The sequence below is a fragment of the Acinonyx jubatus genome, chromosome B1, assembly GCF_027475565.1.
Source record: "Acinonyx jubatus isolate Ajub_Pintada_27869175 chromosome B1, VMU_Ajub_asm_v1.0, whole genome shotgun sequence".
Taxonomy (NCBI): domain Eukaryota; kingdom Metazoa; phylum Chordata; class Mammalia; order Carnivora; family Felidae; genus Acinonyx; species Acinonyx jubatus.
This window is the reverse complement of record NC_069382.1, coordinates 71,551,085-71,576,009: the sequence shown is the minus strand read 5'-3', so window position 1 is coordinate 71,576,009 and position 24,925 is coordinate 71,551,085. Positions and strand designations below refer to the sequence as shown.

Below are 24,925 nucleotides of genomic sequence, written 5' to 3'. Positions count from 1 at the left end.
TCATAAGATAGTTTTTCAATTACTTATCACTTTATATTTCAGAGCCAAAGCCATGCAAAACTCACTATGTCTTCCTCATAAGAAATGTGAGCTTTGTGAAGAAAAATAGCCTGTCTTCTCTGAATGCATCCAGTAAGGATCATTTATGTCTTTGAAAAATATCTCCACTGAAACAGCCAGTACCATTGCTCAAGAGTTGTGATACCTGTATTACTGAAGCATGATTATAATTTTATCCATCCTCTTTAACGATCTGGAATAGACCTTCCTTAGCCATGCTGGAAAACATTTTAAGTGTCATTGAAACAGGTCCTTGGAGACCCCTGCTCTAACAGAAATCAGCAGCTGAGTCTGGACTATCTCTCTGTCAGTTGGGCTTTTAGGTGATGGTCATGCGTGCCTCAGAATGGAACCATATGTACAGGATTTAATAAATATTTTGATGAAATTTTCCAATGGTATATAGCCAGACTATAATCATGACTTCCAAATCCTATACATTCAGTCCCATTCCAAGTAATGTTCCTAACAAACAGTTGGACCAAATGGTATGTACATCTGAGATGTTTTATCTAAGACTTATGCAGAAATGGCTTTATTATATTTTGCTAGTCCATCTTTTCAAATCAGGTTGAGGGATGTTAATTTCCAATTTCACAAGAATGACACTCTATACATGTAATCTTCCATCAAAACACATCAAAATTTCTAGGAGATGTTATCTGGCAATACGGTGACAGCAAGAAAAGTGAAGTGACAGTTAATGACATTGAATAAGTGACAGAGGGGACGGTGAGTAAATGCTTCTGTAAAAAATAAAATGTTACAACTGATGTGAAAGTAAGGGTCTTAATGCCCATATCAATCCAATAATTTACAAATACAGTATTTCCAACTATTTACAAATGTGTATTTGCACAATCTTTTTTTTAAAAAAAATTTTTTTTTCAATGTTTATTTATTTTTGGGACAGAGAGAGACAGAGCATGAACGGGGGAGGGGCAGAGAGACAGGGAGACACAGAATCGGAAACAGGCTCCAGGCTCTGAGCCATCAGCCCAGAGCCTGACGCGGGGCTCGAACTCACGCAAGATCGTGACCTGGCTGAAGTCGGACGCCTAACCGACTGCGCCACCCAGGCGCCCCTGTATTTGTACAATCTTACAGATAGGATTCTATGCTAATGTCTGATCAATGCTGACGCTTAGTCTTGCTCTGCCTCAATTTACTTTGGGCCCTGTGAGGACCCACAGTGCAAAGTCTCAAAGAAGTTTGACACTGTATATTCATCCCATGAAATGTGAGCTAGCAACAAAGCACAGTCGATTTTAATTTCAACAAAAAGGTCAATTACAGTTGGTTCTCTAAATACAACCTCTGTGCCTATCATATACGTAAGCTAAACAGTAAATCAAGTCACATTTCTTTAAAGCCAGTATATCTTGAGAATTATTTTAACATAGGAAAACAAAAAGGACAAATGTAAGCAAGTGATCAGAGACTTTAATTGACAATGGCATACAGTACCTGATGACTCATCTAGCATAAAGGCCATGTTTTCATTTCCTGAAAGGATGCTGTATGTTACTCTTCCATTCCTTCCTTCATCTGGATCTTGAGCAGTTATGTGGTGCACCAAAGAGCCCACTGTGGCATCCTCTTTGATGTGGGCCATGGGGAAAGACATAAAAGTGGGGCTGTGGTCATTTACATCCAAAATCACTACCTTTGCCATCAGTGATCCCACGCGCCGGTCTGTCACATTCACAGCCTGATCGGATGCTGTTATTGTCAGCATGACAGCTGGAACTCTCTCTCTGTCAAGGGGGGATGCAGTGACTAATGTGCCAAATGAGGGGTGGATAAGAAAGGGACTCATGCCAGGGTGGTGGGATTCGATGAAGTATTGAATTCTACTGTTCAAAAAACTGCCATCCCCATCCTTGGCATTGAAGACATGCACCAGCGTCCCTATAGGGACATTCTCTTCCACGCTTATCACGATGAGCTCTTCTTGGAAAGATGGGGAATGGTCATTCTGATCTTCCACATCAATATTAAGGAAGACCGTGCTATTCAGGGGAGGGGTTTTGCTATGGTCTTTAGTAACCACCCTGAATAAATAATGGGATGTCATTTCATAATCAAGTTCCTTAGAAAGGAATAAGTCTCCTGTTGAGCCGTCAATTTTGAAGTGCCCATCCTTGTCATCTGCAGCAATACTAAAATGTAACTTTCCATTATGATGTTGCTGAAGGTGATCAGCTGACTTTATCAAGCTCATTATTTTTGCGGGCTTCAAGTTTTCTGGTAAAACTAAGTGTCTAATATTCTGAGAAATGATAGCTCTCCCTTTCGATAGAGGTATCACCTGAAATAAGAACGGAAAGGAGGTGTTAATTTGGGATCCTTTGTAACAGATGAATCAATAGATGTGATGATAGTATTTCAGAAGCAAATCCCTTCCATTTGTATGATACACATATTAATTGGTGAGAAAATGTCTTTTTCTATTATATAATTCCAAGGTGTCTCTGAAGATTGAAAATTGAGTAATAGCTAGGAGATAAGAAAGTACACAGTTTTCCACTTCCCCATTTGTTTTAATGTGCAATAGTATCTGGGAGATAAGAAAGTACAGAATTTTCCACTTCCCTGTTTGTTCTAATGTGTGAAATGAGGTTTGGTAAGACCGTGCTACAGTTAAGCTGAATTGTAGCTTTGTGATTCTTCAACAAGACTGTGGGATAGATAGTTCTCCAAATTACTCTAAATCCTAGAGACCAATATATCCATAATGGCCACATCTGTGCACATTTATGTATCATGTGTCTTTGTTTATCTGAAACCAGAGACTTGGAAGTATTATGATATAGAATTTTCTCCTAACCCACATATCCTCAATCAAATAATATAATTTGGAAAGCGAATTCTTAGGGATATCTCTTCTTGATTATTACACACATCTATACTAATATTACTGATTATCATGTGCATGAACAAAGAAATCTAGCTAAGCACAGTCATCTCATCTTTGACTGGTTAGTGTGAATTTTTCCTACAATGAAGACTTCCCACAAGTTGTTTGCTCATTATGATTAAAGCAAAGCCGTAAAATACGGTTCTCAAGTGACTTTTCTAAATTTAAAAATAATGACAAAGAACTATGTGACTTATTATTGACCACGTGTTTACATACAAGTTTCTCCTACAAATTTACCAGGTCCTTGCAATTAGGAAAAAGTAAAAGACAAGACACTTTTTTGTTCTTCATAGGCAGAGCAATGTAAATGCAGTGAGCCTATGCAGTGAGAAAGGTAAGTATCTTGTCAGGAAATGTACAAAGTCAAAAGTTAAAAGTTATTTGGGTCTAATCATTTCGTGAGTCATAATAAAAAGACACACATGAATCTTCGGTGCTCTCTAAATACAGCATTCACATTATTTAAGGAATTTTGACCATAACATTTGTATAAATATCAAACAAAAACCTTCAGAACACCTTTAAAGTTTTTTATTTTTTTTTATGTTTATTTATTTTTGAGAGAGAGAGAGAGACAGAGCATGAGCTGGGGAGGGGCAGAGAAAGAGGGAGACACAGAATCTGAAACAGGCTCCAGGCTCTGAGCTGTCAGCACAGAGCCTGACATGGGGCTTGAACTCGCAGACCACGAGATCATTACCTGAGCTAAAGTCAGAGGCTTAACTGTCTGAGCCACCCAGTCACCCCTCAGAATATCTTTTCACACTGTACAGTGACAATGGAACATTACCTGAATATTAATGACTGCCTGTCCTTGAAGAGGAGGCTCCCCCTGGTCACTGGCAATTATGGTCATCCTGTAGGAAGGTCTGTAGTCATGTGAAAGTATTGTGGTTGTTCTGATTTCACCACTGTTGGCATCAATCTTGAAGTGATCAGAACTACCTTCTATAGACACACACGGAAATTAAGAAATCGATGTTAACTGACAGTGCAGAAAATAAAGAATTAACTAATCTACATAACCACATAATTTGTAAGCTTTATTTGTTTTCAGCTCTGTGAGTATACAAACATAAAATAATACTAAAAATATAGGCAAGAAACGTAACAGATTTTTAAATGTTTTATTATGGAAATTTTCAAACATATATAAAAGTGGAAGGAATGCAACAATGAGCTTTTGTGTGCCTATCATTTTAGCTTCAATAATTATCAACTCATGACTGATCTTTATTCCCCATTCATATAATTTCCCCTTACCATCTTCTTTTCAAGCAAATTCCAGAAATCCTATCATTTTTTCTGTATATATTTCAACATGCATCTCTAAAAAATAAGGAAAAGTTTGCCTGGGTGGCTCAGTCGGTTAAGCATCTGACTTTTCATTTTAGCTCAGGTCATGATCCCACAGTCTCATGAGTTTGAGCCCGGCATCAGGCTCTGTGCTGACGGTGTGGAGCCTGCTTGGGATTCTCTGTCTCTCTCCCTCTCTCTCTCTCCTCCTCCTCCCCTACTCATGCTGTCTCTGTCTCTCTCAAACAACTTTAAAAAAAAAAAAACTTAAAAAAAAAAAAGAAACATTTTTAATATAGTCACAGGACTTCATTATTCTATTAAAAATTAATAATTAGCAGGGCACCTGGGTGGCTCAGTCAGTTGAGCATCTGACTTCAGCTCGGGTCATGATCTCACCGTTCCTGGTTCCTGAGTTCGAGCCTCATGTCAGGCTCTGTGCTGACAACTCAGAGCCTGGAACCTGTTTCAGATTCTGTGTCTCCCTCTCTGTCTCTGCCCTCCCCCGGCTCATGCTCTGTCTCTCTCTTTTTCTCTCTCTCTCTCAAAAATAAACATTAAAAAAAGTTTTTTAATTAGTAATTATCCCTTAATCTCATCAAATGTAAAGCGAGTTTTAAATTTCCATGGTCTCATAGCTATCTTTTCTTTTCTTTTTTTGGTTAGCTCAGCTCAGGTTCAACATAGAGTCTCTATGTGCATAGCTCTTCAATCTGTGCACTTTTGTTATCCAGCTCTTCATTTTGTTCTTGCAACTCATTTGGTCAAGAAATGGATCATGTATCCTGAAGTTTATCATGATCTGGATTTCACTGTTTCTCATCTCTAACATGTGGCTTAATATGTTCCTCTGTTCTCTGTTCCTTAAATGGGAAGGTAGTTCTAGAAAGTGAATCAGATTCAGGTTCAGTTTTGGGGGGGGCAAGTTTACTTCATAAAGTGCCATTTTGCATTTTCCTTCAAAAGCACATGTCTGATGGCCTCCTTTTTTGATGTTGGCCCCCACTGATGCACAGCTAAAGATACATACACTAAAGATACATTCAGTGTTGCAAAGTACAATATTCTGAGTCTATCATCCATTCTTCATTTATTAGCTGGAATATAGTAATAAAGAGAAACTTTCATCTACATATTGGTCATCCAATGGGACAGTTCATCCCAGGAAAGTCAGAATAAATACTTGATGCTAAACTTGTTTTAACAGTGCTCAGAATAATGGATTGGCTCACTAACATCGTCTAGGGCTCCAACTATGACAACGAAAAGTTTGTTTAGTTTCTGTTTTAAGAATGATTAAGCATGAACTAAACACATTGGCAGGGTTTCAATCTATTGCCATTATTATTCTTATTGATGTTCAAACTGTCCCTTCTTTGAAGAGTGGGATCCTCTTAAAGTTGATTCCTGAATTTTTGTAATATGATCCTAGTAATCTGTAGTAGGCTTCCTGTAGCTGGTAGGACAAAATGGCACAGACTCATCTTATAGTTTCCTGTCCGAGACCTGGAGCCAGCTGTTTCTTCAAGGATACTTTACCAGTTATAGAAGATATAAAGACAAATAAAAAAGAATTCCTGCTCTTAAGAAAGTTGGAGGGTGCCTGCGTGGCTCAGTTGGTTGAACATCCAACTTCGGCTTGGGTCATGATCTCATGGTTTGTGAGTTCAAACCCCACGTTGGGCTCTATGCTGACAGCGTGGAGCCTGATGCCTGCTTGGAGTTCTGTGTCTCCTCTCTCTGCCCCTCCCCTGTTCACACTCTGTCCATCTGTCTCTCAAAAATGAATAAACATTAAAAAAAAAAGAAAGTTGGAGGGTAGAGCAAGAATTTATGTAACATCTATTTCTTTGTGATTTCTATGCTTTGATCCATTTATTTAATTCTTAACAAGAATACTGTAGGAAATTTTCATGAATGTTATACATGTCTTTATTTGTATTATATTTATTTTTATCTTGTTATTTTTCTTATATTTTATAGTTTCCTCTATTTAGCAGTTGGGTTGAAGTACAAGCAAAGGTATGAATAACAAAATATATACCATCATTTTTTATATTGCTATGCCCCAAGTATCATTCTAGAAGCTAAGGTTTAAAAATAATCTATATTTCAAACATTCGGAACTATATGCTGAGCATCCATGTAAACATTTCCAAATGCGTCAATTCGCAAAATTTCTTCAGAAGTTTTTAATAAATGACAGAGTAACACTACAGCGGAGGATCTGGGTATACTTCCAGATCACATTCCCCTCCTTCTCCGTAACTAGACCCTTTTCTAAAAGTAGTGGTTTATGTTTCTAGTCCACATATTCACGAGTAATATATCACATGGTTTTGTTTCCTTCTAAATAATGGTATTAGAGCAGGATGAGAGCTTAATATGTTAATTTTTCTGTGTATGTCCGTGTGTGTGTGTGTGCATGCAGCAGGCTCATTATCACTCAACAATCCATCACATCGTCTTCAGGATCTTGAACTTTCCCAAGCATGAACATGATACGCCTTTTCATTTCATTCTTCTTTAAGATCTTTCATTAATATTTTGTTATTTTCTGGGGCTCCTGGGTGGCTCAGTCGGTTGAGCGACTGACTTTGGCTCAGGTCATGATCTCATGGTTTGTGAGTTCGAGCCCCACGTCAGGCTCTGTGCTGGCAGCTCAGAGCCTGGAGCCTGCTTCGGATTCTGCGTCTCCCTCTCTCTCTGCCCCTCCCCCACTCATGCTCTGTCTCAGAAATAAATAAACATTTAAAAAATATTTTGTTATTTTCTACTTTAAAGGTCTCGAATGTCTTTCACTGAAATTTTCCTCCCTCTGCTCCTATCAGGATGATCCTGATTTGGGGGGTTTTGAAACATATTATGTAAGGGGCTCTCTTTAAGAAAAATAAGACCATATTACAAATATAAATTGTTCACTGCCCCCTACTCCCATCCCAGAAGAGCCCTTCAGGTGAAGGCCCTGAAACTTAAACTCCATTACTTCACAGTAAATCTGCCCCAATATCCTCTGGTTTTCTTTGTTACAGTGAGTGAGATCTTTGAAAATGTGCTTCGTTTTTTTAAATGTTAGTGGTTTTTGTATATTGACATAGTTCCCAGAAGGTTTTTATCTTATTCATTCCAATGGTTTGGCTGCAGGATCTTTTGGGTTTTCCACGTGGACATTATCTGCATAATAGGTAATGTTATCTCTTGCCTTCTTATGTTTGTCACAAACATGACAAAGCAACAAATATCTTTTGAAAAGAGTATAAAATGTAATGCCAACTAGAGCTTATCACTGGAACAAATCTGAGAGTTGTACATTCTAAAACAAAAACATAAATATGAAGTTCCAACATACACACACACATATATATATGAATGCATGTGACCTTTTCCAGGTATGGCTTACTTTGACCTTAAGAATATTTAGTCTTCATAAAGATTCATAGATTCTTGGTACTCATAATCATATTTCTTTATACTTAATACAATTTTGATTCACTAAATACTTTATTTTCAATAAAAGTTGATTTGCATTTCAGATTACTGAAAAATATTCATTAAGGTGGATGGTTGGTTGGTTTCTATATGAGACACACAAAAACCACTATGATTTTACATTAAATTTTTAAGTTATTTTTAATTTTTCTAATGTTTATTTTTGAGGGAGAGAGACAGAGACAGAGAGAGAGACAGAGAGACAGAGTGCAAGCAGGGGAGGGGCAGAGAGAGAAGGAGACACAGAATCCAAAGCAGGCTCCAGGCTCTGAGCTGTCAGCACAGAGCCTGACGTGGGGCTCGAACTCACAAACTGTGAGATCACATGACCTGAGCCGAAGTAGGATGCTTAACCAACTGAACCACCCGGGGGCCCCAATTTAGTATATGTGCTGCCAAAGCAAGCACAGTTATTTTTTAAAATAAAGGTGATTCTAGATAATAACAAATTTATTTTGTTTGTACCTGGTGTTATTTTCATCATTAACCATTTTCCCAGAAGAAGGTAGATAGTTGGTAGACAAAAGAGAAAATTCTAAAAGCTCTTAATTCTTTTATGAAGGGTGACTTTTACCTGGAGATACTGAATATACGACTTCTGCATTGTTTCCTTCGTCAAAATCCTTTGCAAACACAGTTGTCACCAACATATTTACTGGCTGACCTTCCAGAACCTGTTATTAAAACAAATGGCTTAAAAATTAGTCAAAGTTTAGAAAGAAATATGAATCTTTAAGTGAAAGAACACATTACTACTAAGCATTTTGAAAACTATTTTAAACATTTAAAAACATTTAAACATTTAAACATTTAAATATTTAAACATAAAAACATTTAAACATTTTAAAATCCACATATAACTCAAATGTCTACCACATAAATTATATAAATAATTTTTACATAAATGAAAATCCATGAAAAGAAACAGCACTATAAATTTAAGTCTTTCACTCAATTTGGACAGACTATTTGCAGCATTTGCACTAATTTTGAGGGAAAAAAATAAAATTGACTAAATGACCTTAGATTTTGGACATATTTTAAGAATTCTAGCATCTTCTCATTCCCCAAATATGCTAGAGATTGATATAAACCTTTATTTCAGGGAACACACCTAATACAGGTAACATACCTCATTAGTTAACAGGAACTTTTCAGAGGATTTTGAAATGTACACGTGGAGTTGAACTCCAAGTGAAGAGTCCTGTTACACTGCCATGGGATATTTTAATGATATAATTAAAGTCAAAATGATACTATAAGAACGCTTTGCTTTGGTAGAATTTTCCTTAAATACAGCTTTGGAGGATGATTTGAAAGCTATTAACTGTCTCGGTACCTTTTTTGAGTTGTTCAATATGCATATCTGAACACAGTTTGAGTGTCCAGTTGTTTTGGAGTATAGCTTCCAAGCTTTTTATTCATTCATTTAAAAAAGTAAAGTACCTCCAACATATATTTATTAATTATGTACATAGACAAATATTCTAACTTACTATGTGTACTATAAACCATAGAAAACGTGGAGATGAAAAAGATGAAATAAATATAGACATAATGAGAAATTTCTGCATGTGCTACCAAAGATCAAATTTTATAATCTCTGGTTGCACGTCTACTTTAGAGCTACAAATTGTTCCCCTATGTTTAACTAATCAGCTTAGAGATGGGTATGAATCACCCAAAAGGAACTCTGCACAAAGAGATGCATGCAAGTTACTGGAAAAACAATCCACACTCGAGCATTACTGACAATGGGGCACCATTATGTTTGGGCGCAATGGGCGAAACTGCATTATCATTACACTAGATGGGTGATCTCAAATAGCACATACAATCATTTTTTTTTAAATTTATGGGGGTTTTTTGTTTTGACATGTGAATAATTTCTAGATCTTCTGGAAATGTATGCATTGCCACACCAAGGCTGATTTGATAAATTCACACATTTGACCACAAGATGGCGCTCAAAACAAATGACTAAGAACATCACAAATTCATTGCAAGGTTACTTCACTCTACAAACCTTGACGTGCAATTCCTTTCCAGGGAGACACTGTGGGAAATATGGCCTGTTGTCGTTGATGTCAGTAACTGAGACGTAAACCACCATGCTGGCGTTTCGTGGTGGGGAGCCATGGTCGGTCACTAGGACAATCACCTGATGGTGTACCTGATGCTCATGGTCCAATGCCACCCAACTGATCAATTCGCCTAAGGAATATGGAGTAGAACAAAAGAGGCTGTCACCACGTACTAGAATCTTGCCATTATGAACCACATCCAAGCTAAATCACAGAAAGGAAAACCAGATAGAGAACTCAGAGTAAATGCACAGTTTCCAAGATGATGTATATTAGTAGTTTGACTCCACTGTTCAATTTCCTGAAGTTTCTCCTGAAAATACCACTTTAAATTTGTCCCTCTTTGTATTTCAAACTATCTACCATTGACCATTTGAACTAAAAGAAAAACGCATTCATAAAAATAAATGATGAAGTACTCCGTGTGAATTTTGTAATAATTTAGAAGATTTAAAATTACAGCGTATCCTTTTAAAATTATTTATCTATTTATAATTTATTTTTAATGTTTATTCATTTTTGAAATAGACAGAGCATGAGCAGGAGTGGGGCAGAGAAAGAGGGAGACACAGAATCCGAAGCAGGCTCCGGTCTCTGAGCCATCAGCACAGGGCCCGACACGGGGCTCAAACTCATGAGCCATGAGATCATGCCCTGAGCTGAAGTCGGCACTTAACCGACTGAGCCACCCAGGCGCCCCCAGCATATCATTCTTCATACTGCTTTATAAAATCATGAAAAGCAGCTCTGACATTACAAGTTCTGGGTTTTTGGTCTCAGTTTCTCCACCTCAGAGACTTCAGCCGTGGAGACTCAGGCAGAAAATCGCAGCTACCTCCACGTGTTGCCAGGGGCATTGGAGGCCACATATTCTCTCCCCAAAGCCCAGCTCCTGCTTCAGGGCTCCACCACCATTAACTTCCTCACTCCTTATGGAAATATCTATTTGTGAGAAAGTCAATACGAAGCGACTTCCTGTTACTTTTGCCCTCTTCATCCAAATGAAATGACAGTGTGTAAAACAAAACAAAAAGTGAAATTAGGAACAGAAAGGAAAATTCCTGTTTGGGTAAGGTGCCGTACTGTTGAGCCGAAACTCAGTGTTTACCACATAAACTACATTTATGTAGTGTTTACAAGATTTTTGACAAAAATCACATACACAGCAACTGCATTTTGAGAGTTCCAAACTGTACTTCTCCTCTGAAAACCCTACACCCTGAATGGCAAGCACATTTTTATTTGACGAACCAACTCCGATTGACAAGTAGCAGTCTGGAGGGCAGTGGTGAAAAAGACTGTGGAGTCCAGCGTGGTGCTGCACACAGGAAATGCCAAGGCAGGCTGGGCTTCCATGGGAGCCAGTCCGGATCACCACAGAGACCGCTCAGAGCATCAGGGTGGGGGGGCAGGCACGCCACCATGCTCTGAAGGGTGGTCTCAACTCCTCTGTTGCCACACTGCACTCATCCCTGGTGAACGGGAATACAGAAGGTAGTCTTCCAAGTCCCTTCACTGACTTTAGCTCTCTTCCCTTCAGAGCAGGACAACGAAGCACAGCAGGAATTATCCCTTCTAGTCATGGTGAGGAAACTGAGCTCTGAAGTTAAACTACTTGCTTAAAAGCCATATATCAATTCGAGGAAAGGACACCTGGTCTTTCTGAATCTGGGTGCTGGATAATCGCAGGAGAGAGAAAATCATAGGGGAGCCAACTGTATATTTTAATTTATTTTTTAAATACCAAGTGAAAAAAAAAAAACACAGGTGAAATAGAAGACCTACAAAACTGTCTACCGGAGGGAAGTAAAGAGCAAGCAGGTCACCCTGTATAGCTAGGCACTTTGTGCCCTGCAGAGAGCGTCCCAGCTTGAGAGTGAATGAGAGCTGAAATCCAGTTTGCAGCCTCCCTGGCAAGTCATGTGCCCTAGTGTAAAGCTCCATCTGCTGGAGGAAGGGGCACCTGTTCCTAATTCACATAACAGGCGCTTCATAAAGGCTTGAAGTTAATCAGAAGTGAATTCAAATTCTGTCCCACTACAGGGCAGGGGGTACCAATGACAAAGGCTACAACATAACCGTATCTCCTGGAGTTGTATGAAGTGAAGGCCTTCTCTATTTCCTTCTAGCTCCACAACCTTGGGCATGTTGTTTGACCTATCTGAGTCGCAGTTTCCTCAGCTATATGATTGCAATATCAACGTATTTCATTTGTAGGTGGTTGCAGAATGAAATAAAATCCTTGTAAATTTCTGAAATACAAATTTAAAAATATAATAGCATTTTTACATTTAACTTCATAATGAAGACTTGGGAAAATACCCAGTGGAAATATATGCCCTTTCACCATGGTTCCCTTACCAGAATGCAAATGGGGAAATACATCAATAGAGTGATTTTGAAATCTTACCTGATGGATTATTTTCTAGTTTTACATTGATGACACTTATCTTTTATAAACTATTTGGCATTTTAAAAAATCTACAAGTGAAAAAGAATGGTCGGGGGTAAAATCAGACTTTGCACAAGGATTCATTCAGTCCAATTCTGACCATACCTCTAATTCAGAATAAGAACCATATATTGGCAATATGTCGGTGTGAGGGAAGAGAAGAATGAATCATTACAGGTGAAATTCTATTCAATTTTGACTTCATTTTAAAATCACAACATTCTAACTGAGTAAGTTATCTACTAAAAACTAACTTTCACTGCATGTTTGTACTAGCGTTATAACTAAAAGATTTGAGTTTTGTTAATTTCAACTTTAAAGGAGTAAGTGGAAGCTACAAAATGCTACCTGTGTTAGGATTCATCTTGAAGAATTTTCCATCAGACAAAAGGAAATATGACAGCTGTCCATTCTTTCCCGAGTCTCTGTCAATTGCTGTAATTTTGCCTATTACCCCTTGGGGAACAGGGCTCTCCTCGACTTTCAAAAACAACACATCATGCAAGAAGGTAGGGGAATTGTCATTCTCATCCAGGACATGAACAATTACTGAAGTGCTCACATTTTGCGACAATCTGTCCTCCGGGATCCAGGCAAACACTCTAAAATTATATGTCTGTGTGGATTCATAGTCAAGCTGTCGCCGCAAATAAATCCAACCTGTGTGAGGGCGGATGCCAAACACAGCAGAGTCCGCGCTGGGTTCCAGCGAGTACAGGAGCTGCAAGCTTGCGCCCTGTGGCCCAAGTGGGTAGGCGTGTATTTGCAGTATTTGGGTCATCAGTGAGACAGACTCACTAACTTCCACTTGATAGACCAAGTTTGCAAAAGTCAAAGATGGGCTCTGTTCTTGCTCTTCGATCACAACTGTCAGCACTAATAGGGATGCCTGAGGAGGAACGCCCAGGTCCTGGGCCATGAGAGTTAGTGTGCACTTCTGGGGCGTCCCACTTCCCAGACTCTCATTGAGGTACACCACACCAAGCCCCGAGTCAATGGAAAAGATGCTTGGACTCTGGCTTGCAATGGTGTATCGGATGAATCCATTCTGCCCACTGTCTTTGTCTTGTGCACGGGCAAGGTACAAGGCTGTGCCAGGCAGTGTGGTCTGGGATATTTTAACCTCATCAGAGGCTTTGGGAAATACTGGATGGTTGTCATTGACATCGATTACAGTTATGTTGACCTCTGTACTGCCGTAAGCAGGGGAGCCGCCGAGCTGCGCCTGCACCGTGAGCACAACCACGGGCTGGGTTTCGTGATCCAGAGGCTTCTGGGTTCGAATGACACCCAGCCACGGGTGAATAGAGAACTTTCTGTCCAGATCGCCAGAGGAGATTCTGTAAGAAACTGGCTCTGAGGAATCTGGGGAAAAAAAAGGTGGGGAGTATGGGGGCAGAGAAAGAGAAAACAATCACCATATGCCAAAAGAATGCACCTACTGGAAATACTGAAAACTGAAAGCATTAATCTATACTACATTCACAGAAAACACTATGCAATGTGTTACCTCTTCCTCAGCTCCCCAACGTCTCCTGGAAAGTGGATACATGGTTAAGATGTATTAGTGGACAAAGGTAATGTCCCATGGACAAGGAGCAAGCCCCAGGTTTCACTCTCTGCCTTTCAGTAGTTTTGCATTAAGTAAAAGAGAAAGATGTTCAGAAAATAATTTGGATGCCTATTTTACATATTTGGGGAAGACAGGTTAAGTTTATGCTTGATGCTTCTCTATATCTACCTAGGAATGGCAAATAACCCCAAAAAACAGTAAGGGAAGGGAAAGAGGACAGAGAAGAAATGGACTGTAAGCAGGACAAGATCTTTAGATAGGCAATTCATTTCAGGAATCTACCCTGCAGAGAAACCTCTATAAGTCATACATGGACATTTGCATGAATATTGCAAGGACTAGCAAAAAATGATTGTAAATCATTCAAATTAATAGCAAAACATGTTTACATCTAAGTGAAAGGACTATGCAATCTTTTTAAAAATTAAAACAGAATGATGTCCAGTTACTTGGAAAACTGTCCTCCATCTATAAAGTGGGGAGGAAAGGATAACTGTAAAACAAAAAATGTAGTAGGACATATTTTCATAAAAAATTTTAAAAGTGTGTGTGTGTGTGTGCGCACGAGCGCACATGTGTCTATTTGGAGGAGTGGGTTATAGATACATGCTTTCTGTTATAATCATTCTGTATTGTTTTAAACTTCTAAAAGTATTTATTACCTTTTTGATTAGGAAAAATTGTAGGATAGAAATAATGTTGAAAGAACAAAGAGCGAGTCACAGATTGTGTGGTCTCCATTCTTCTTGCATGGAGGGAGGAAAAGATTCATTCAAGATTGCACAGCCTAAGAAAACACAAGAAATGATTCCAATAATGGATTTTAACAGGGCATAAGAAGTACTTACTCAAGGACTCTTTTGCTTTCACTGTTCCCACAGGACTGTCTTCAAGTACATCTTCATAAACTGAGAAAGTATACTTAGGCCTTTCAAATTCAGCAGGTGCCAGCATTGTCTGAAGAATGTGTATGGTGATGTCAGCATTAATGACAGATGTGAGCCCGCCACCGTCTCGAGCACAGACCATCAACAGAAGTGTAGTGGATTCCAAATGACTAAGAGTTGATGTTAAGTAAATAATTCCTGGGTAGGGGAAGGGAAGAATTGAAAAACAGGGAACATGAAATAAATACTGATGAGCCAATCTGCTAACTCTACTGTGATAGTTAATTTTATGTCAACTTGACTGGGCCATGGGGTGCCCAAACATCTGGTCAAACATTATGCTGCATATTTCTGTGATGGCGTTTTGGAGGAGATTAATGTTTAAATGGGTAGGCTAATTCCAGCAGGTTGCCCTCCCTGATGTGGATGGGCCTTGTCCAACCAGTTGAAGGCCTAAATACAACAGAAAGGCTGACACTTCCCTGAGTAAGGGCGATTCCTCATGCCTGACTCCCTTTGAGCTGAGACTGTTTTGCTTTGTTTTGTTTTGTTTTGTTTTGTTTTGTTTTGTTTTGTTTTCCTGCCTTCAGAATTATACTGAAACTCAGCTCTTTCTAAGTCTTGAGACAGCCAGTCGTCAGACTGGAACTACATCATCTGTTCTCCTGGGTCTCCAGTTTACCAACCCACTTGCAGATCTGGGGACTTATTTGCCTCCATAATTACATGAGCTAGTTCCTTGTAACAAGTATCTTTTATATCTATCTATCTATCTATCTATCTATCTATCTATCTATCTATCTCTCCTACTGGTTCTGTTTCTCTAGAGAACCCTAATAGCTCTATCTTCCAATACAAGAACTTGAGCCTATTTGCAAAATGATGTCCAAATTCTGTCAGGTAAGCAATATTTTCCTAGAGCTTAAACATTAGACATCTTGGAAGTACATCAATTCACCAGTAAACAGAAATTGTGTCACCTTTGTTAGGACTTACAACCATATCACCAGCCCAGGATGATGGGATAGTCGAGTATGACCCCATAATCCAATGTAATCTCAGCTAATGCAGGACTGTAAAATGATCACAATCTGCCCGGGCTTCAGGATCCTAACTCTACAGAATGAAACTAAAATTTCACCTTCTGAAGTATTTGATATGTGACCTCAACTAGTGTAGGGAAGCTCTCTTGCTCAATTGGCTTTATTCTATCTTTGCTGGTGAGAAGATATAATGTTGATAGCTATGGGTAAGAAAATTTAAATAAGTGCTAAAACCATAGGGACAAGAGTGGCAAGTTGGGCTTATGTAAATAGTGTGTGTGAGAGGAGAACCTGTGAATGGTTAAGTTGGGGAAGGATCCAGTAATGCTGAGAAAACCAATTATTTAATATTATTAACATGACCCTTTTGCATGCTAGTTTGAAAACAAGAAAATGGATATAACCAGCTTCAGAAATAAACATGTTAGGTTTTTAAAAAAATTTAAATGTTTAATTATTTATTTTGAGAGAGAATGAGTGCAAGTGGGGGAGGGACAGAGAGAGAGGGAGAGAGAGAATCCCAAGCAAATTCCTCACCATCAGCATGGAGCCTGACATCGGGCTCAATCCCAAGAACCGTGAGAGCATGACAGGAGCCAAAACCAACAGTCAGCTAGCTACGCAACCGACTGAGCCACTCAGATGCCCGAACATGTCAGGTTGTTTTAGAGAAAGAAAAAAGCTTGAAACTTATTACATGAATTTACATACAGATACATGTAGGTGGACTTGGTGGAATCTATCACAATACAGTCAATCGGCTACAAGTGTAAGTTAAATGAAGGAATAGTGTGGTTTTTGCCAGTTTGTGAGAGGCTGGTGAAAGCACCTGAATTGTCAGCTTCCTAGGCATAAAAAAAAAAAATGACACCCATTCATTCTTTTTCTTTTAAAAAAAAATTCTTTTTAATGTTTATTTATTTTTGAGAGAGAGACAGAGTGTGAGTAGGGGAGGGGCAGAGAGAGAGGAAGACACAGAATCTGAAGCACGCTTCAGCCTCTCAGCTGTCAGCACAGAGCCTGATGTGGGGCTTGAACTCACGAATCTTGAGATCATGACCTGAGCTGAAGTCAGACGCTTAACCGACTGAGCCACCCAGGTGCCCCGAGTTTCTTTCTTTTTTAAGTCAAAATCTGTCCTCTCACAACTCCAATTTCTTTTTTTTATTTGTACTAGAAGTTTAATATGTTTTGTGTCTCTTTAACAGAGCACATCATCAATAACCAAAGTCAAATATCTTTCCTGACAACTTCCCCATTTTCCATAACAGTTCCTTACCTAATATGATTTTAAGTCCTTTCACTCATGGCTGGTTCATTTCTCCTGAACATGCTCCAAGTTGATTGGTGAACACATAGTTGCAGATACAATATATTACAAAAAAGAGTATAAACACTCCTTATTATAATACTTATAAAATATTAATGTAACCAAGTATTCTTACACCAGCTATAGCAGCCATATTAAAATTAGGTTCATACTGACTCCACCAAAGCACTCAATACTTACCACATATATTTCTAAGTCAGATTCTTCCCATCTGTTATTGATGAGCTTTAAAAATTATTATGAAAATATATGGTTGGTTAAAAAATAAAAGCTCAAATAATACAGAAGTGTCTGTCTACAGAAGAAAACGAAAAGTCTAAGCCCCCAATCATCCTTGCTCCCTGGGTATATATTCTTCCACAGTTGACTCAATTCCGATTACAGAGAAATTTTTGAAGGCCTCATTGTGCACTCTAGATGATTATGACAATTACAGGATTAACATCTGCCTCAACTATACGTGGTCCTCCTGATTCCAGATGACTCCTTCTGAACCATTTTTCATACTTGTATTAGAACAGTCTTCCTAAAATCCAAGTCTAGACATGTCGGTGCCTCCCCAGGTTTTCAGGGTGAAGTTCAAGCGCCTTATCTAAATAAACCAAGTTGCTGGTAAATGAACCCTTTTCACCTCGGTAGCCCATCTCACCACTCTCTGTACAGTACTTTTGCCCTAAGCACAGTGAAATACCTATAATTTCCAGGATAGACCTTGCTCTTTTCCATTTAGATTACTGCATCCTCCTCCTAGAACAATCTCTTCATCTTTTCTGACTTCCAGTCACATTTTAAAGCACAGCTCAAGCCTCACCTGGTGCAGCTGACTTTCATATACCCTCCATTTTGCTTGAGATCTACCTTCTATGATCCTACAGTGGCCTGTGTACACATGCTTATCATAAATTTAATGCGTATTTTAATTAGCATTTTTAAATCTTTCTTATTCAGTCATGAGTTCATTAATTTACTTGATGATGTATAAATAAAATCAAAAGACATTTTGAAACAACAATTTAGTATCCCAATAATAAATGAAGAGTTCTGCAACAAAGGGGAAAAATACAAGTAAAACAAAAGTGAGGTCAGCAGTAGAGAAGGACAGATAGTTTAATTTTATTTTTAATGTTTATTTTTGAGAGAGAGAGACAGAGAGCGAGTGAGCACATGAGCAGAGGAAACAGAGACAGAGGGAGACACAGAGTCCAAAGCAGCCTCCAGGCTCTGAGCTATCAGCACAGTACCTGATGGTGGGCTCGTAACAGCTCAGAGCCCTATGTGGGCTTGAACTTCTGGACCTCGAGATCAGGACCAGAGCCGCAGTCGGACGCTTAACCGGCTGAGCCACCCAGGTGCCCCAGGACAGATAGTTTAAATAAGAAAGAAAGGCACATGAGTAAATATGATAATGTTCAAACTGAATAAAAATAAAAACAGAAATGTGAAAGGAAAACAACTGCCTCTTGTTTTTACTCTAATGTTTGTTACAAACTTTTTAAGTGATGAGACTCAGGGATAATAAATGATGTGGTTTTATTGTACACTGTTCAAAAGCACTTAGACATTATGTATCAATCTGTAAACCATTCATATTCAGTAACCTAGAAGCCTGCCCTCTGCTCACAGAAGTGCATAGAAAGAAATGGAGAGGATGTCTTTTGCAATATCACAAGTGACTTTACTATCCATCAAGAAGAGAATGAATGGGGGTTCTGGGGAGGATGGCAGAGTAGGAGGACCCTAGGCTCACCTTGTCCCATGGATACAACTAGATAACGCTCACATCGGTGTAAATAACCCAGAAAATGACCTAAAGCCTGGGAGAACAAGCTCTACAACTAAATGGAGGGAGGGGGCCACATCGAAGAGGATAGGAAGGGCTGAGACAGGGTCTAGAAGTAACTGGACTCAGGGGCTGTCTTCAGGACAGGACAGTGCCTGTAAGGAGTAGAGACCCCCACATGGGGGAACCCTCATGGGGAGGACAATCCCCATAACATTTGGCTTTGAAAACCAGAGGAGCCCAAGTTTGCATTCTTACAACTGAGACTTAAAACTTGGAATTTTAAAAAAATCAGCAGGCTCTGGGAGAGCTGGGAGGGTGAGAGGAAACAGAATCCTCACCCTTAAAGAGACAGCATAAGGAAAGAATGAATGGTTCAATACAATGTGTATATTAATACAATAGAATATTAGTGTAGCATCTAAAATATATATATACATGTTTTCATGTAGAAAGATTTTACATGCTACATTTTATATGGAAAAAAATTGTAAAAATCAATCTATAGTATCAATTCACTGTGTTAAAAATAATTCGTACAATATTTTTAAAATATTCTCCACTGTGAAAAATCCATGAAGTACTGCTAACTGAGAATGTTTAGATTACAGAACAATATGTAAAATATAATCATAAACACTAACGCATACTTTATATGTACCGCACCCCCCCACACACACGCACAGAGAAAAATATGCATGCTGGAAAACATGGAAGGATCTGAACAACTATAAAGAGAGAATATCTTCTATGGGTTGAGACTATGGCACAGCTCATTACCTCCTTCTTACCTTCCTATAATTTTTATTTTTTAATTTTTTTTTTATTTACTTTTGAGAGAAAGAGACAGAGTATGAGTAGAGGAGGGACAGAGAGAGAGAGAGAGAGGGGGAGACACAGAATCTAAAGCTGACTCAAGGCTCTGAGCTGTCAGTACAGAGCGCGACGTGGGGCTCGAACCCACAAACTGCGAGATCATGACCTGAGCCGAAGTCGGTCGCTCAACCAACTGAGCCACTCAGGTGCCCCTTACATTCCTATGCTTTAATGAGCATATGTGCTATGGACTTGTGTCCCCTAAATATTCATATGTTGAAGTCCGAATCTCCAATATGACTGCATTTGGAGTAGTAATTAAGGTTAAATCAGGTCATAGGGGTGGAGCCTGATCTTATAGGACTGGAGAGAACTCACTCTCTCTCCAACATGTTAGAATAATGAGAGGAGGCAACTGTCTACAAGCCAGAAGACCTCTCAACAGGAATCAAGTCCACTTAGCATACCACTCCCAGGGTAATTTTCCTTAAATACCACCATGACGTGCTAAGGCTCAAAATCCTCGTGTCATTCCTTATTCCCTACACAAATCAAGTTTGAACTTCTCCGTCATGCTTTTAAAGTGCTTCATAAGTGACCTCACTCAGTGTAGCTTTCTGTCATTCTGTAGCCCGTCTCTCCAGACATGATGATCTCCTACTGCCATAAATATGTAACAAGTATGGCGATGAAAACAGCTCATGGGGTGCAATCATAGAGCCACTTTTTTTCTCCTATTCAAATTTATTTCATATGGCTCACTGTTCTTCCCCTGCATCTAAGTGAAAATTAAGGAGGCTCCTATAATTTCCACAGTCACTGTCAACCCGTTAAAATTCTTTCTTTTGTTCCATACAAATTGTAGTAAATTATATGTTCTAGTTTTGTGAAAAATGCTGTTGGGGTCTTGATAGGAATTGCATCAAATCTATAGGTTGCTTTGAGTACTACGGACATTTGACAATATTAATTCTTCCAATCCATGGGCATGGAATACCTTTCCATTTGTTTGTGTCATCTTCAGTTTCCTTCATTAGTATCCAACCATTTTTAGAGTACAAGTCTTTTTGCCTCCTTGGTTAAGTTTATTCCTAGATATTTTATTCTTTGTTAGTTTAAGTCACAAAACCGTCTCAATTTAATAATTTGAATATGAAGGTCCATTAATAATCAAAACTCAAAACTGGATTCAAATTTCAGGTGGGACACAGGCTGCAAGTCAGAAGTAATTTCCCCATCTAGCTCTTCTTCCTCATCTTGCTAACAGTGTGAGTTCCTGACCATCTAGGATGGAAGGGAGGGGAAAAGAGGGAAGGAGAGAGGAGCAGGAACATTCTGACTTGACAGGCACTATTGGGGTGGCACTCTTTGGCCGGGCAGCTGTTTAAAAGCCACTTTCTCTTATGGATGCTGTCATTGTTTTCTTGGAGAAAGCTTCAAACCTCCAATCTGAAGCTGCCTTAACCGAGGTGAGCACATCTCTCTTTAGACAGGTCACTTTACTGCTTGCTTCTTTGATGCCTACAAAGCTAGAAATGTTCAAAACTCCTCCTGCTGGCCCTTTCTGGGCAGCATCTGAAATGATTCTACACCCAGGTTGTCGGCTCTCTCCCTCACAAATGACCCACATCCAGGAGAGACCATTAAGTACTCTTTGCCCCTATAAACTCCTAGAGTTTGTCTCCATTCGGAAACCTCTTCTTGTATTTTTTTAAAATTTTTTAAAGTTTATTTTTGAGAGAGAGAGACAGAGAGCGCGCATGGGGGAGGTGCAGAGAGAGAGGGAGACACAGAATCCAAGGCAGGCTCCAGGCTCTGAGCAGTCAGCACAGAGCCTGATGAGGGGCTCGAACTCATGAACTGTGAGATCATGACCTGAGCCAAAGTTGGATGCTTAACTGACTGAGCCACCCAGGTGCCCTGGAAACCTCTTCTTTATTCCATTGTTAGACACTCCCTCTTTAGATTTCTGATGTGAGAGTCTGACTTCAGTCTGCTAGCACCAAACTGAAGGAACACATACTAAGTTCTCTAAGTGGTCAGTAAGGTGTAGGCGTCTCACCGGAGAACTCACAAGTCAAGAGCAGCTCTCTGCAAACTATCAACTCTCTATCCACCTTTATTACCTTGGACGATGTGAGCGAAGTTCAGAATAATAAAATTTGTTTCCAGAGATCTCCTTTATAAATCTTACATTACGTCTAGTATCCTCACTCAATGGGGAATTTACTATATCTCTATCTCTACATATATCTCAGCCCAAATCTACATTTTATTTTTATTTTTTTTTAATTTTTAATGTTTTATTTATTTTTGACAGAGAGAGAGAGACAGAGCATGAGCGGGGGAGGGGCGGAGAGAGAGGGAGACACAGAATCCGAAGCAGGCTCCAGGCTCCGAGCTGTCAGCATAGAGCCCGACACGGGGCTCGAACTCACAGACCGTGAGATCATGACCTGAGCTGAATGAAGTCAGACGCTCAACCGACTGAGCCACCCAGGCGCCCCCCAAACCTACATTTTAATTTCTGGTTGCAAATGTTTACTAATTCCCATCTTAATGTCTTCATGTATATTGTTTGCTTCTCCTGAATCACTATTCATTCTTCCCTCTTGCTTGACCAAATGTGAGCTATCCTGTGAGATTCATCTCAAGTTCTATGGTCCTTAATCCCTTTCTTGAATACTCTAGATTTTCCAGAGCTTTCTTCTGAGGGCCTACACTCTTTACAGTCATTACTGTGATCGATACATGGAGTTTGCCCTTAACATTTTGATTGCATGGAGGCTAATGCTAAATTACCATAAAGGGATGATGGGACTATAGGGCCTGTAAACTTGATTGTCCCTGAAGTGTGAAAGTGTTTTTTCAAAAATATGATAACCCAAAGGGTAGCTGATGAGTCCAGGAAAAGCAGAAAAAAGAGAGGCAAATAATAGGTACACATCCAGGTCCAGGCCACAGAAAGGAAGAGATACTATTAGCAAATAGACTTGCCTATTTTTTTTTTCAGACTTTTCATTTCACTCTCAATGAAAAGCAGAGGAAAGCACAGTGCTGTTAAGTCAGCAAGCTGTAATATTTTTGTTCTACTGGCAAGGGTAGCTTTATTATGGGAAAGATCCATCAGGTTATTTAAACCCTGGTACCCCTAAACATTAAGATTATTTCATGCTCTATTTTTTTAGTGTTTACTTATTTAAAAACAGTTTTAATGTTTATTCATTTTTTTTTTTTGAGAGAGACAGAGAGAGAACGAGAAGGGGAGGGGCAGAGAGAGAGGGAGACACAGAATCCAAAGCAGGCTCCAGGCTCTGAGCTGTCAGCCCAGAGCCCGACGCGGGGCTCGAACTCACGAACCGCGAGATCACGACCTGAGCCAAAGTTGGAGGCTTAACCAACTGAGCCACCCAGGTGCCCCTCTCATTCTCTTCTTTAAAAATCAGTGCCCATTTATAAACTTTTTAAGATACGATTTTGTTTTTTCCACGGTCTGTCCCGACAGAAAAGTCAGGCTGGACATGAAGCCTCCAGTGTTCAGTTCCTATGATATTATGGTTTCTACTACAGCCTGATAGTTGAATTGGCACTCGGCTTGATGCGTCAGTAGAATGAGCTTGCTTCATGTAAGTCTGATGATAAGAGGAGGAGGAGGAGGAGAAGTGGTAGTTGATATAAGGAACAAGCGCAGAGATGAAAAGAGTTATTGGAGCTGAGGCCACAGCGGAAAGCAGAGCAGATCATGAAAGCCCCTGTAGACCATAACAAAGATCTGGCCTTCAGCCAAAGAGCCATGGAAAGTCACTAGAATATTTAAGGCAGGGGAGTAAAATGACCAAATATGTCTTTATATTTGAACAAAGTCTAGTTTATGTCTCTACGTATGAATTTTATTAGGCCTCTTTTGAGCAGTTACTATTTATTTTTACTTTCAAAGCCAATCTTGCGTAGTGAAGCAATTCGTATTAAAGACCAGGAAGAAGCTAGCGAGTTTCTTTGAACTAATGCTGACCACTTAGAAGAGGGAAGTATTAGGATCAAGTTTGTCCTTCTACATGCTGGATGTTTCAAAACATTCACTTTTTTTAGCACTTGAATATAAAGAGGCTCAAGAAAACCCATTTACATGAATCCAACATTTTTTAATTTTTTATTATTTTTTTATATTATTTATTTTTGAGAGAGAGAGTGCAATGCGTGCAGGGGAGGGGCGGGGGGGGGGGGAAGAACATCTGAATCAGGCCCCTGAACTGACAGCAGCGAGCCCGATGTGGGGCTCAAACTCATAAACCCCAAGATCATGACCTAGCCAAAGTCAGATGCTTAACTGACTGAGCCACCTGGCACCCCTTGAATCCAACAATTTTAAATAAATGGAGGTATCTATTAAAAGGGAGGGCCAAAAATTAATTATATACAGCTCTATAACATATATTACTTATAAATATGCATATATATGTAATAAATAACAAAATGGTCAATAAAATGAATGTCTCTTTTTGCCTATATTTTCAGCTTAGAATTTATGGCATTGTATTTTCATATTTTAAAATACAGCAATTACTTAGCTCTCTTTTTTCATGACACTTGCAAATTATTATTAACCAGCAGTGCAGGAGACAAACTTTAAAAAAATAGACATTGAGGGGCATCTGGGTGGCTCAGTCTGTCGAGCGTCTGACTTCGGGTCAGGTCATGATCCCACAATTTGTGGGTTCGAGCCCTGCATTGAGCTCTGTGCTGACAGCTCAGAGCCTAGAGCCTGCTTCAGATTCTGTGTCTCCCTCTCTCTCTGTCCTCCCCGCTTGCACTCTATCTGTGTCTCTGTCTCTCAAAAATAAACTTTTAAAAAAATTTTAAAAAACCAGACATTGATTCATTTACTGGATATTAATGAGGACTGGTTATTTTATGCTTGAATTATCCAGTGCTTGGATTTGTACTTACCAATTATAATGTGCAATAATGTTTGTCTATGTTCTTTACCTTGTCACTTCTTATTTAAATAGAGGACAGTGTTGGGATGAAATATTTTAATTGATAGACTAATTAAAGAACTTAAAGACAAAGGTCCTCTCTTAATTAAAATCCAATATACATATAATTCTGCTAATGAAGCAATACTGACTGTCATTACCCAATCTCCTGAAAAAGATGAGATCCTCAACCAAGGTGGTCATTCGTAGTTAGAA

At 39.2% G+C, this 24,925-nt stretch overlaps 1 protein-coding gene across 1 annotated transcript in view; it reads right to left on the bottom strand.

Moving 5' to 3' along the window:
- The window catches only part of DCHS2 (dachsous cadherin-related 2), a 241,380-nt gene that overhangs the window by 75,186 nt on the left and 141,269 nt on the right, over positions 1-24,925 (bottom strand). Inside the window, exons 4-9 of the mRNA XM_015080625.3 lie at positions 14,726-14,962; positions 12,653-13,669; positions 9,795-9,982; positions 8,343-8,442; positions 3,774-3,931; positions 1,528-2,371 (exon numbers count right to left, since the gene is read on the bottom strand). Coding sequence (XP_014936111.3) covers positions 1,528-2,371; positions 3,774-3,931; positions 8,343-8,442; positions 9,795-9,982; positions 12,653-13,669; positions 14,726-14,962 — 2,544 coding nt within the window. The remainder of the gene's footprint in view (positions 1-1,527; positions 2,372-3,773; positions 3,932-8,342; positions 8,443-9,794; positions 9,983-12,652; positions 13,670-14,725; positions 14,963-24,925) is intronic.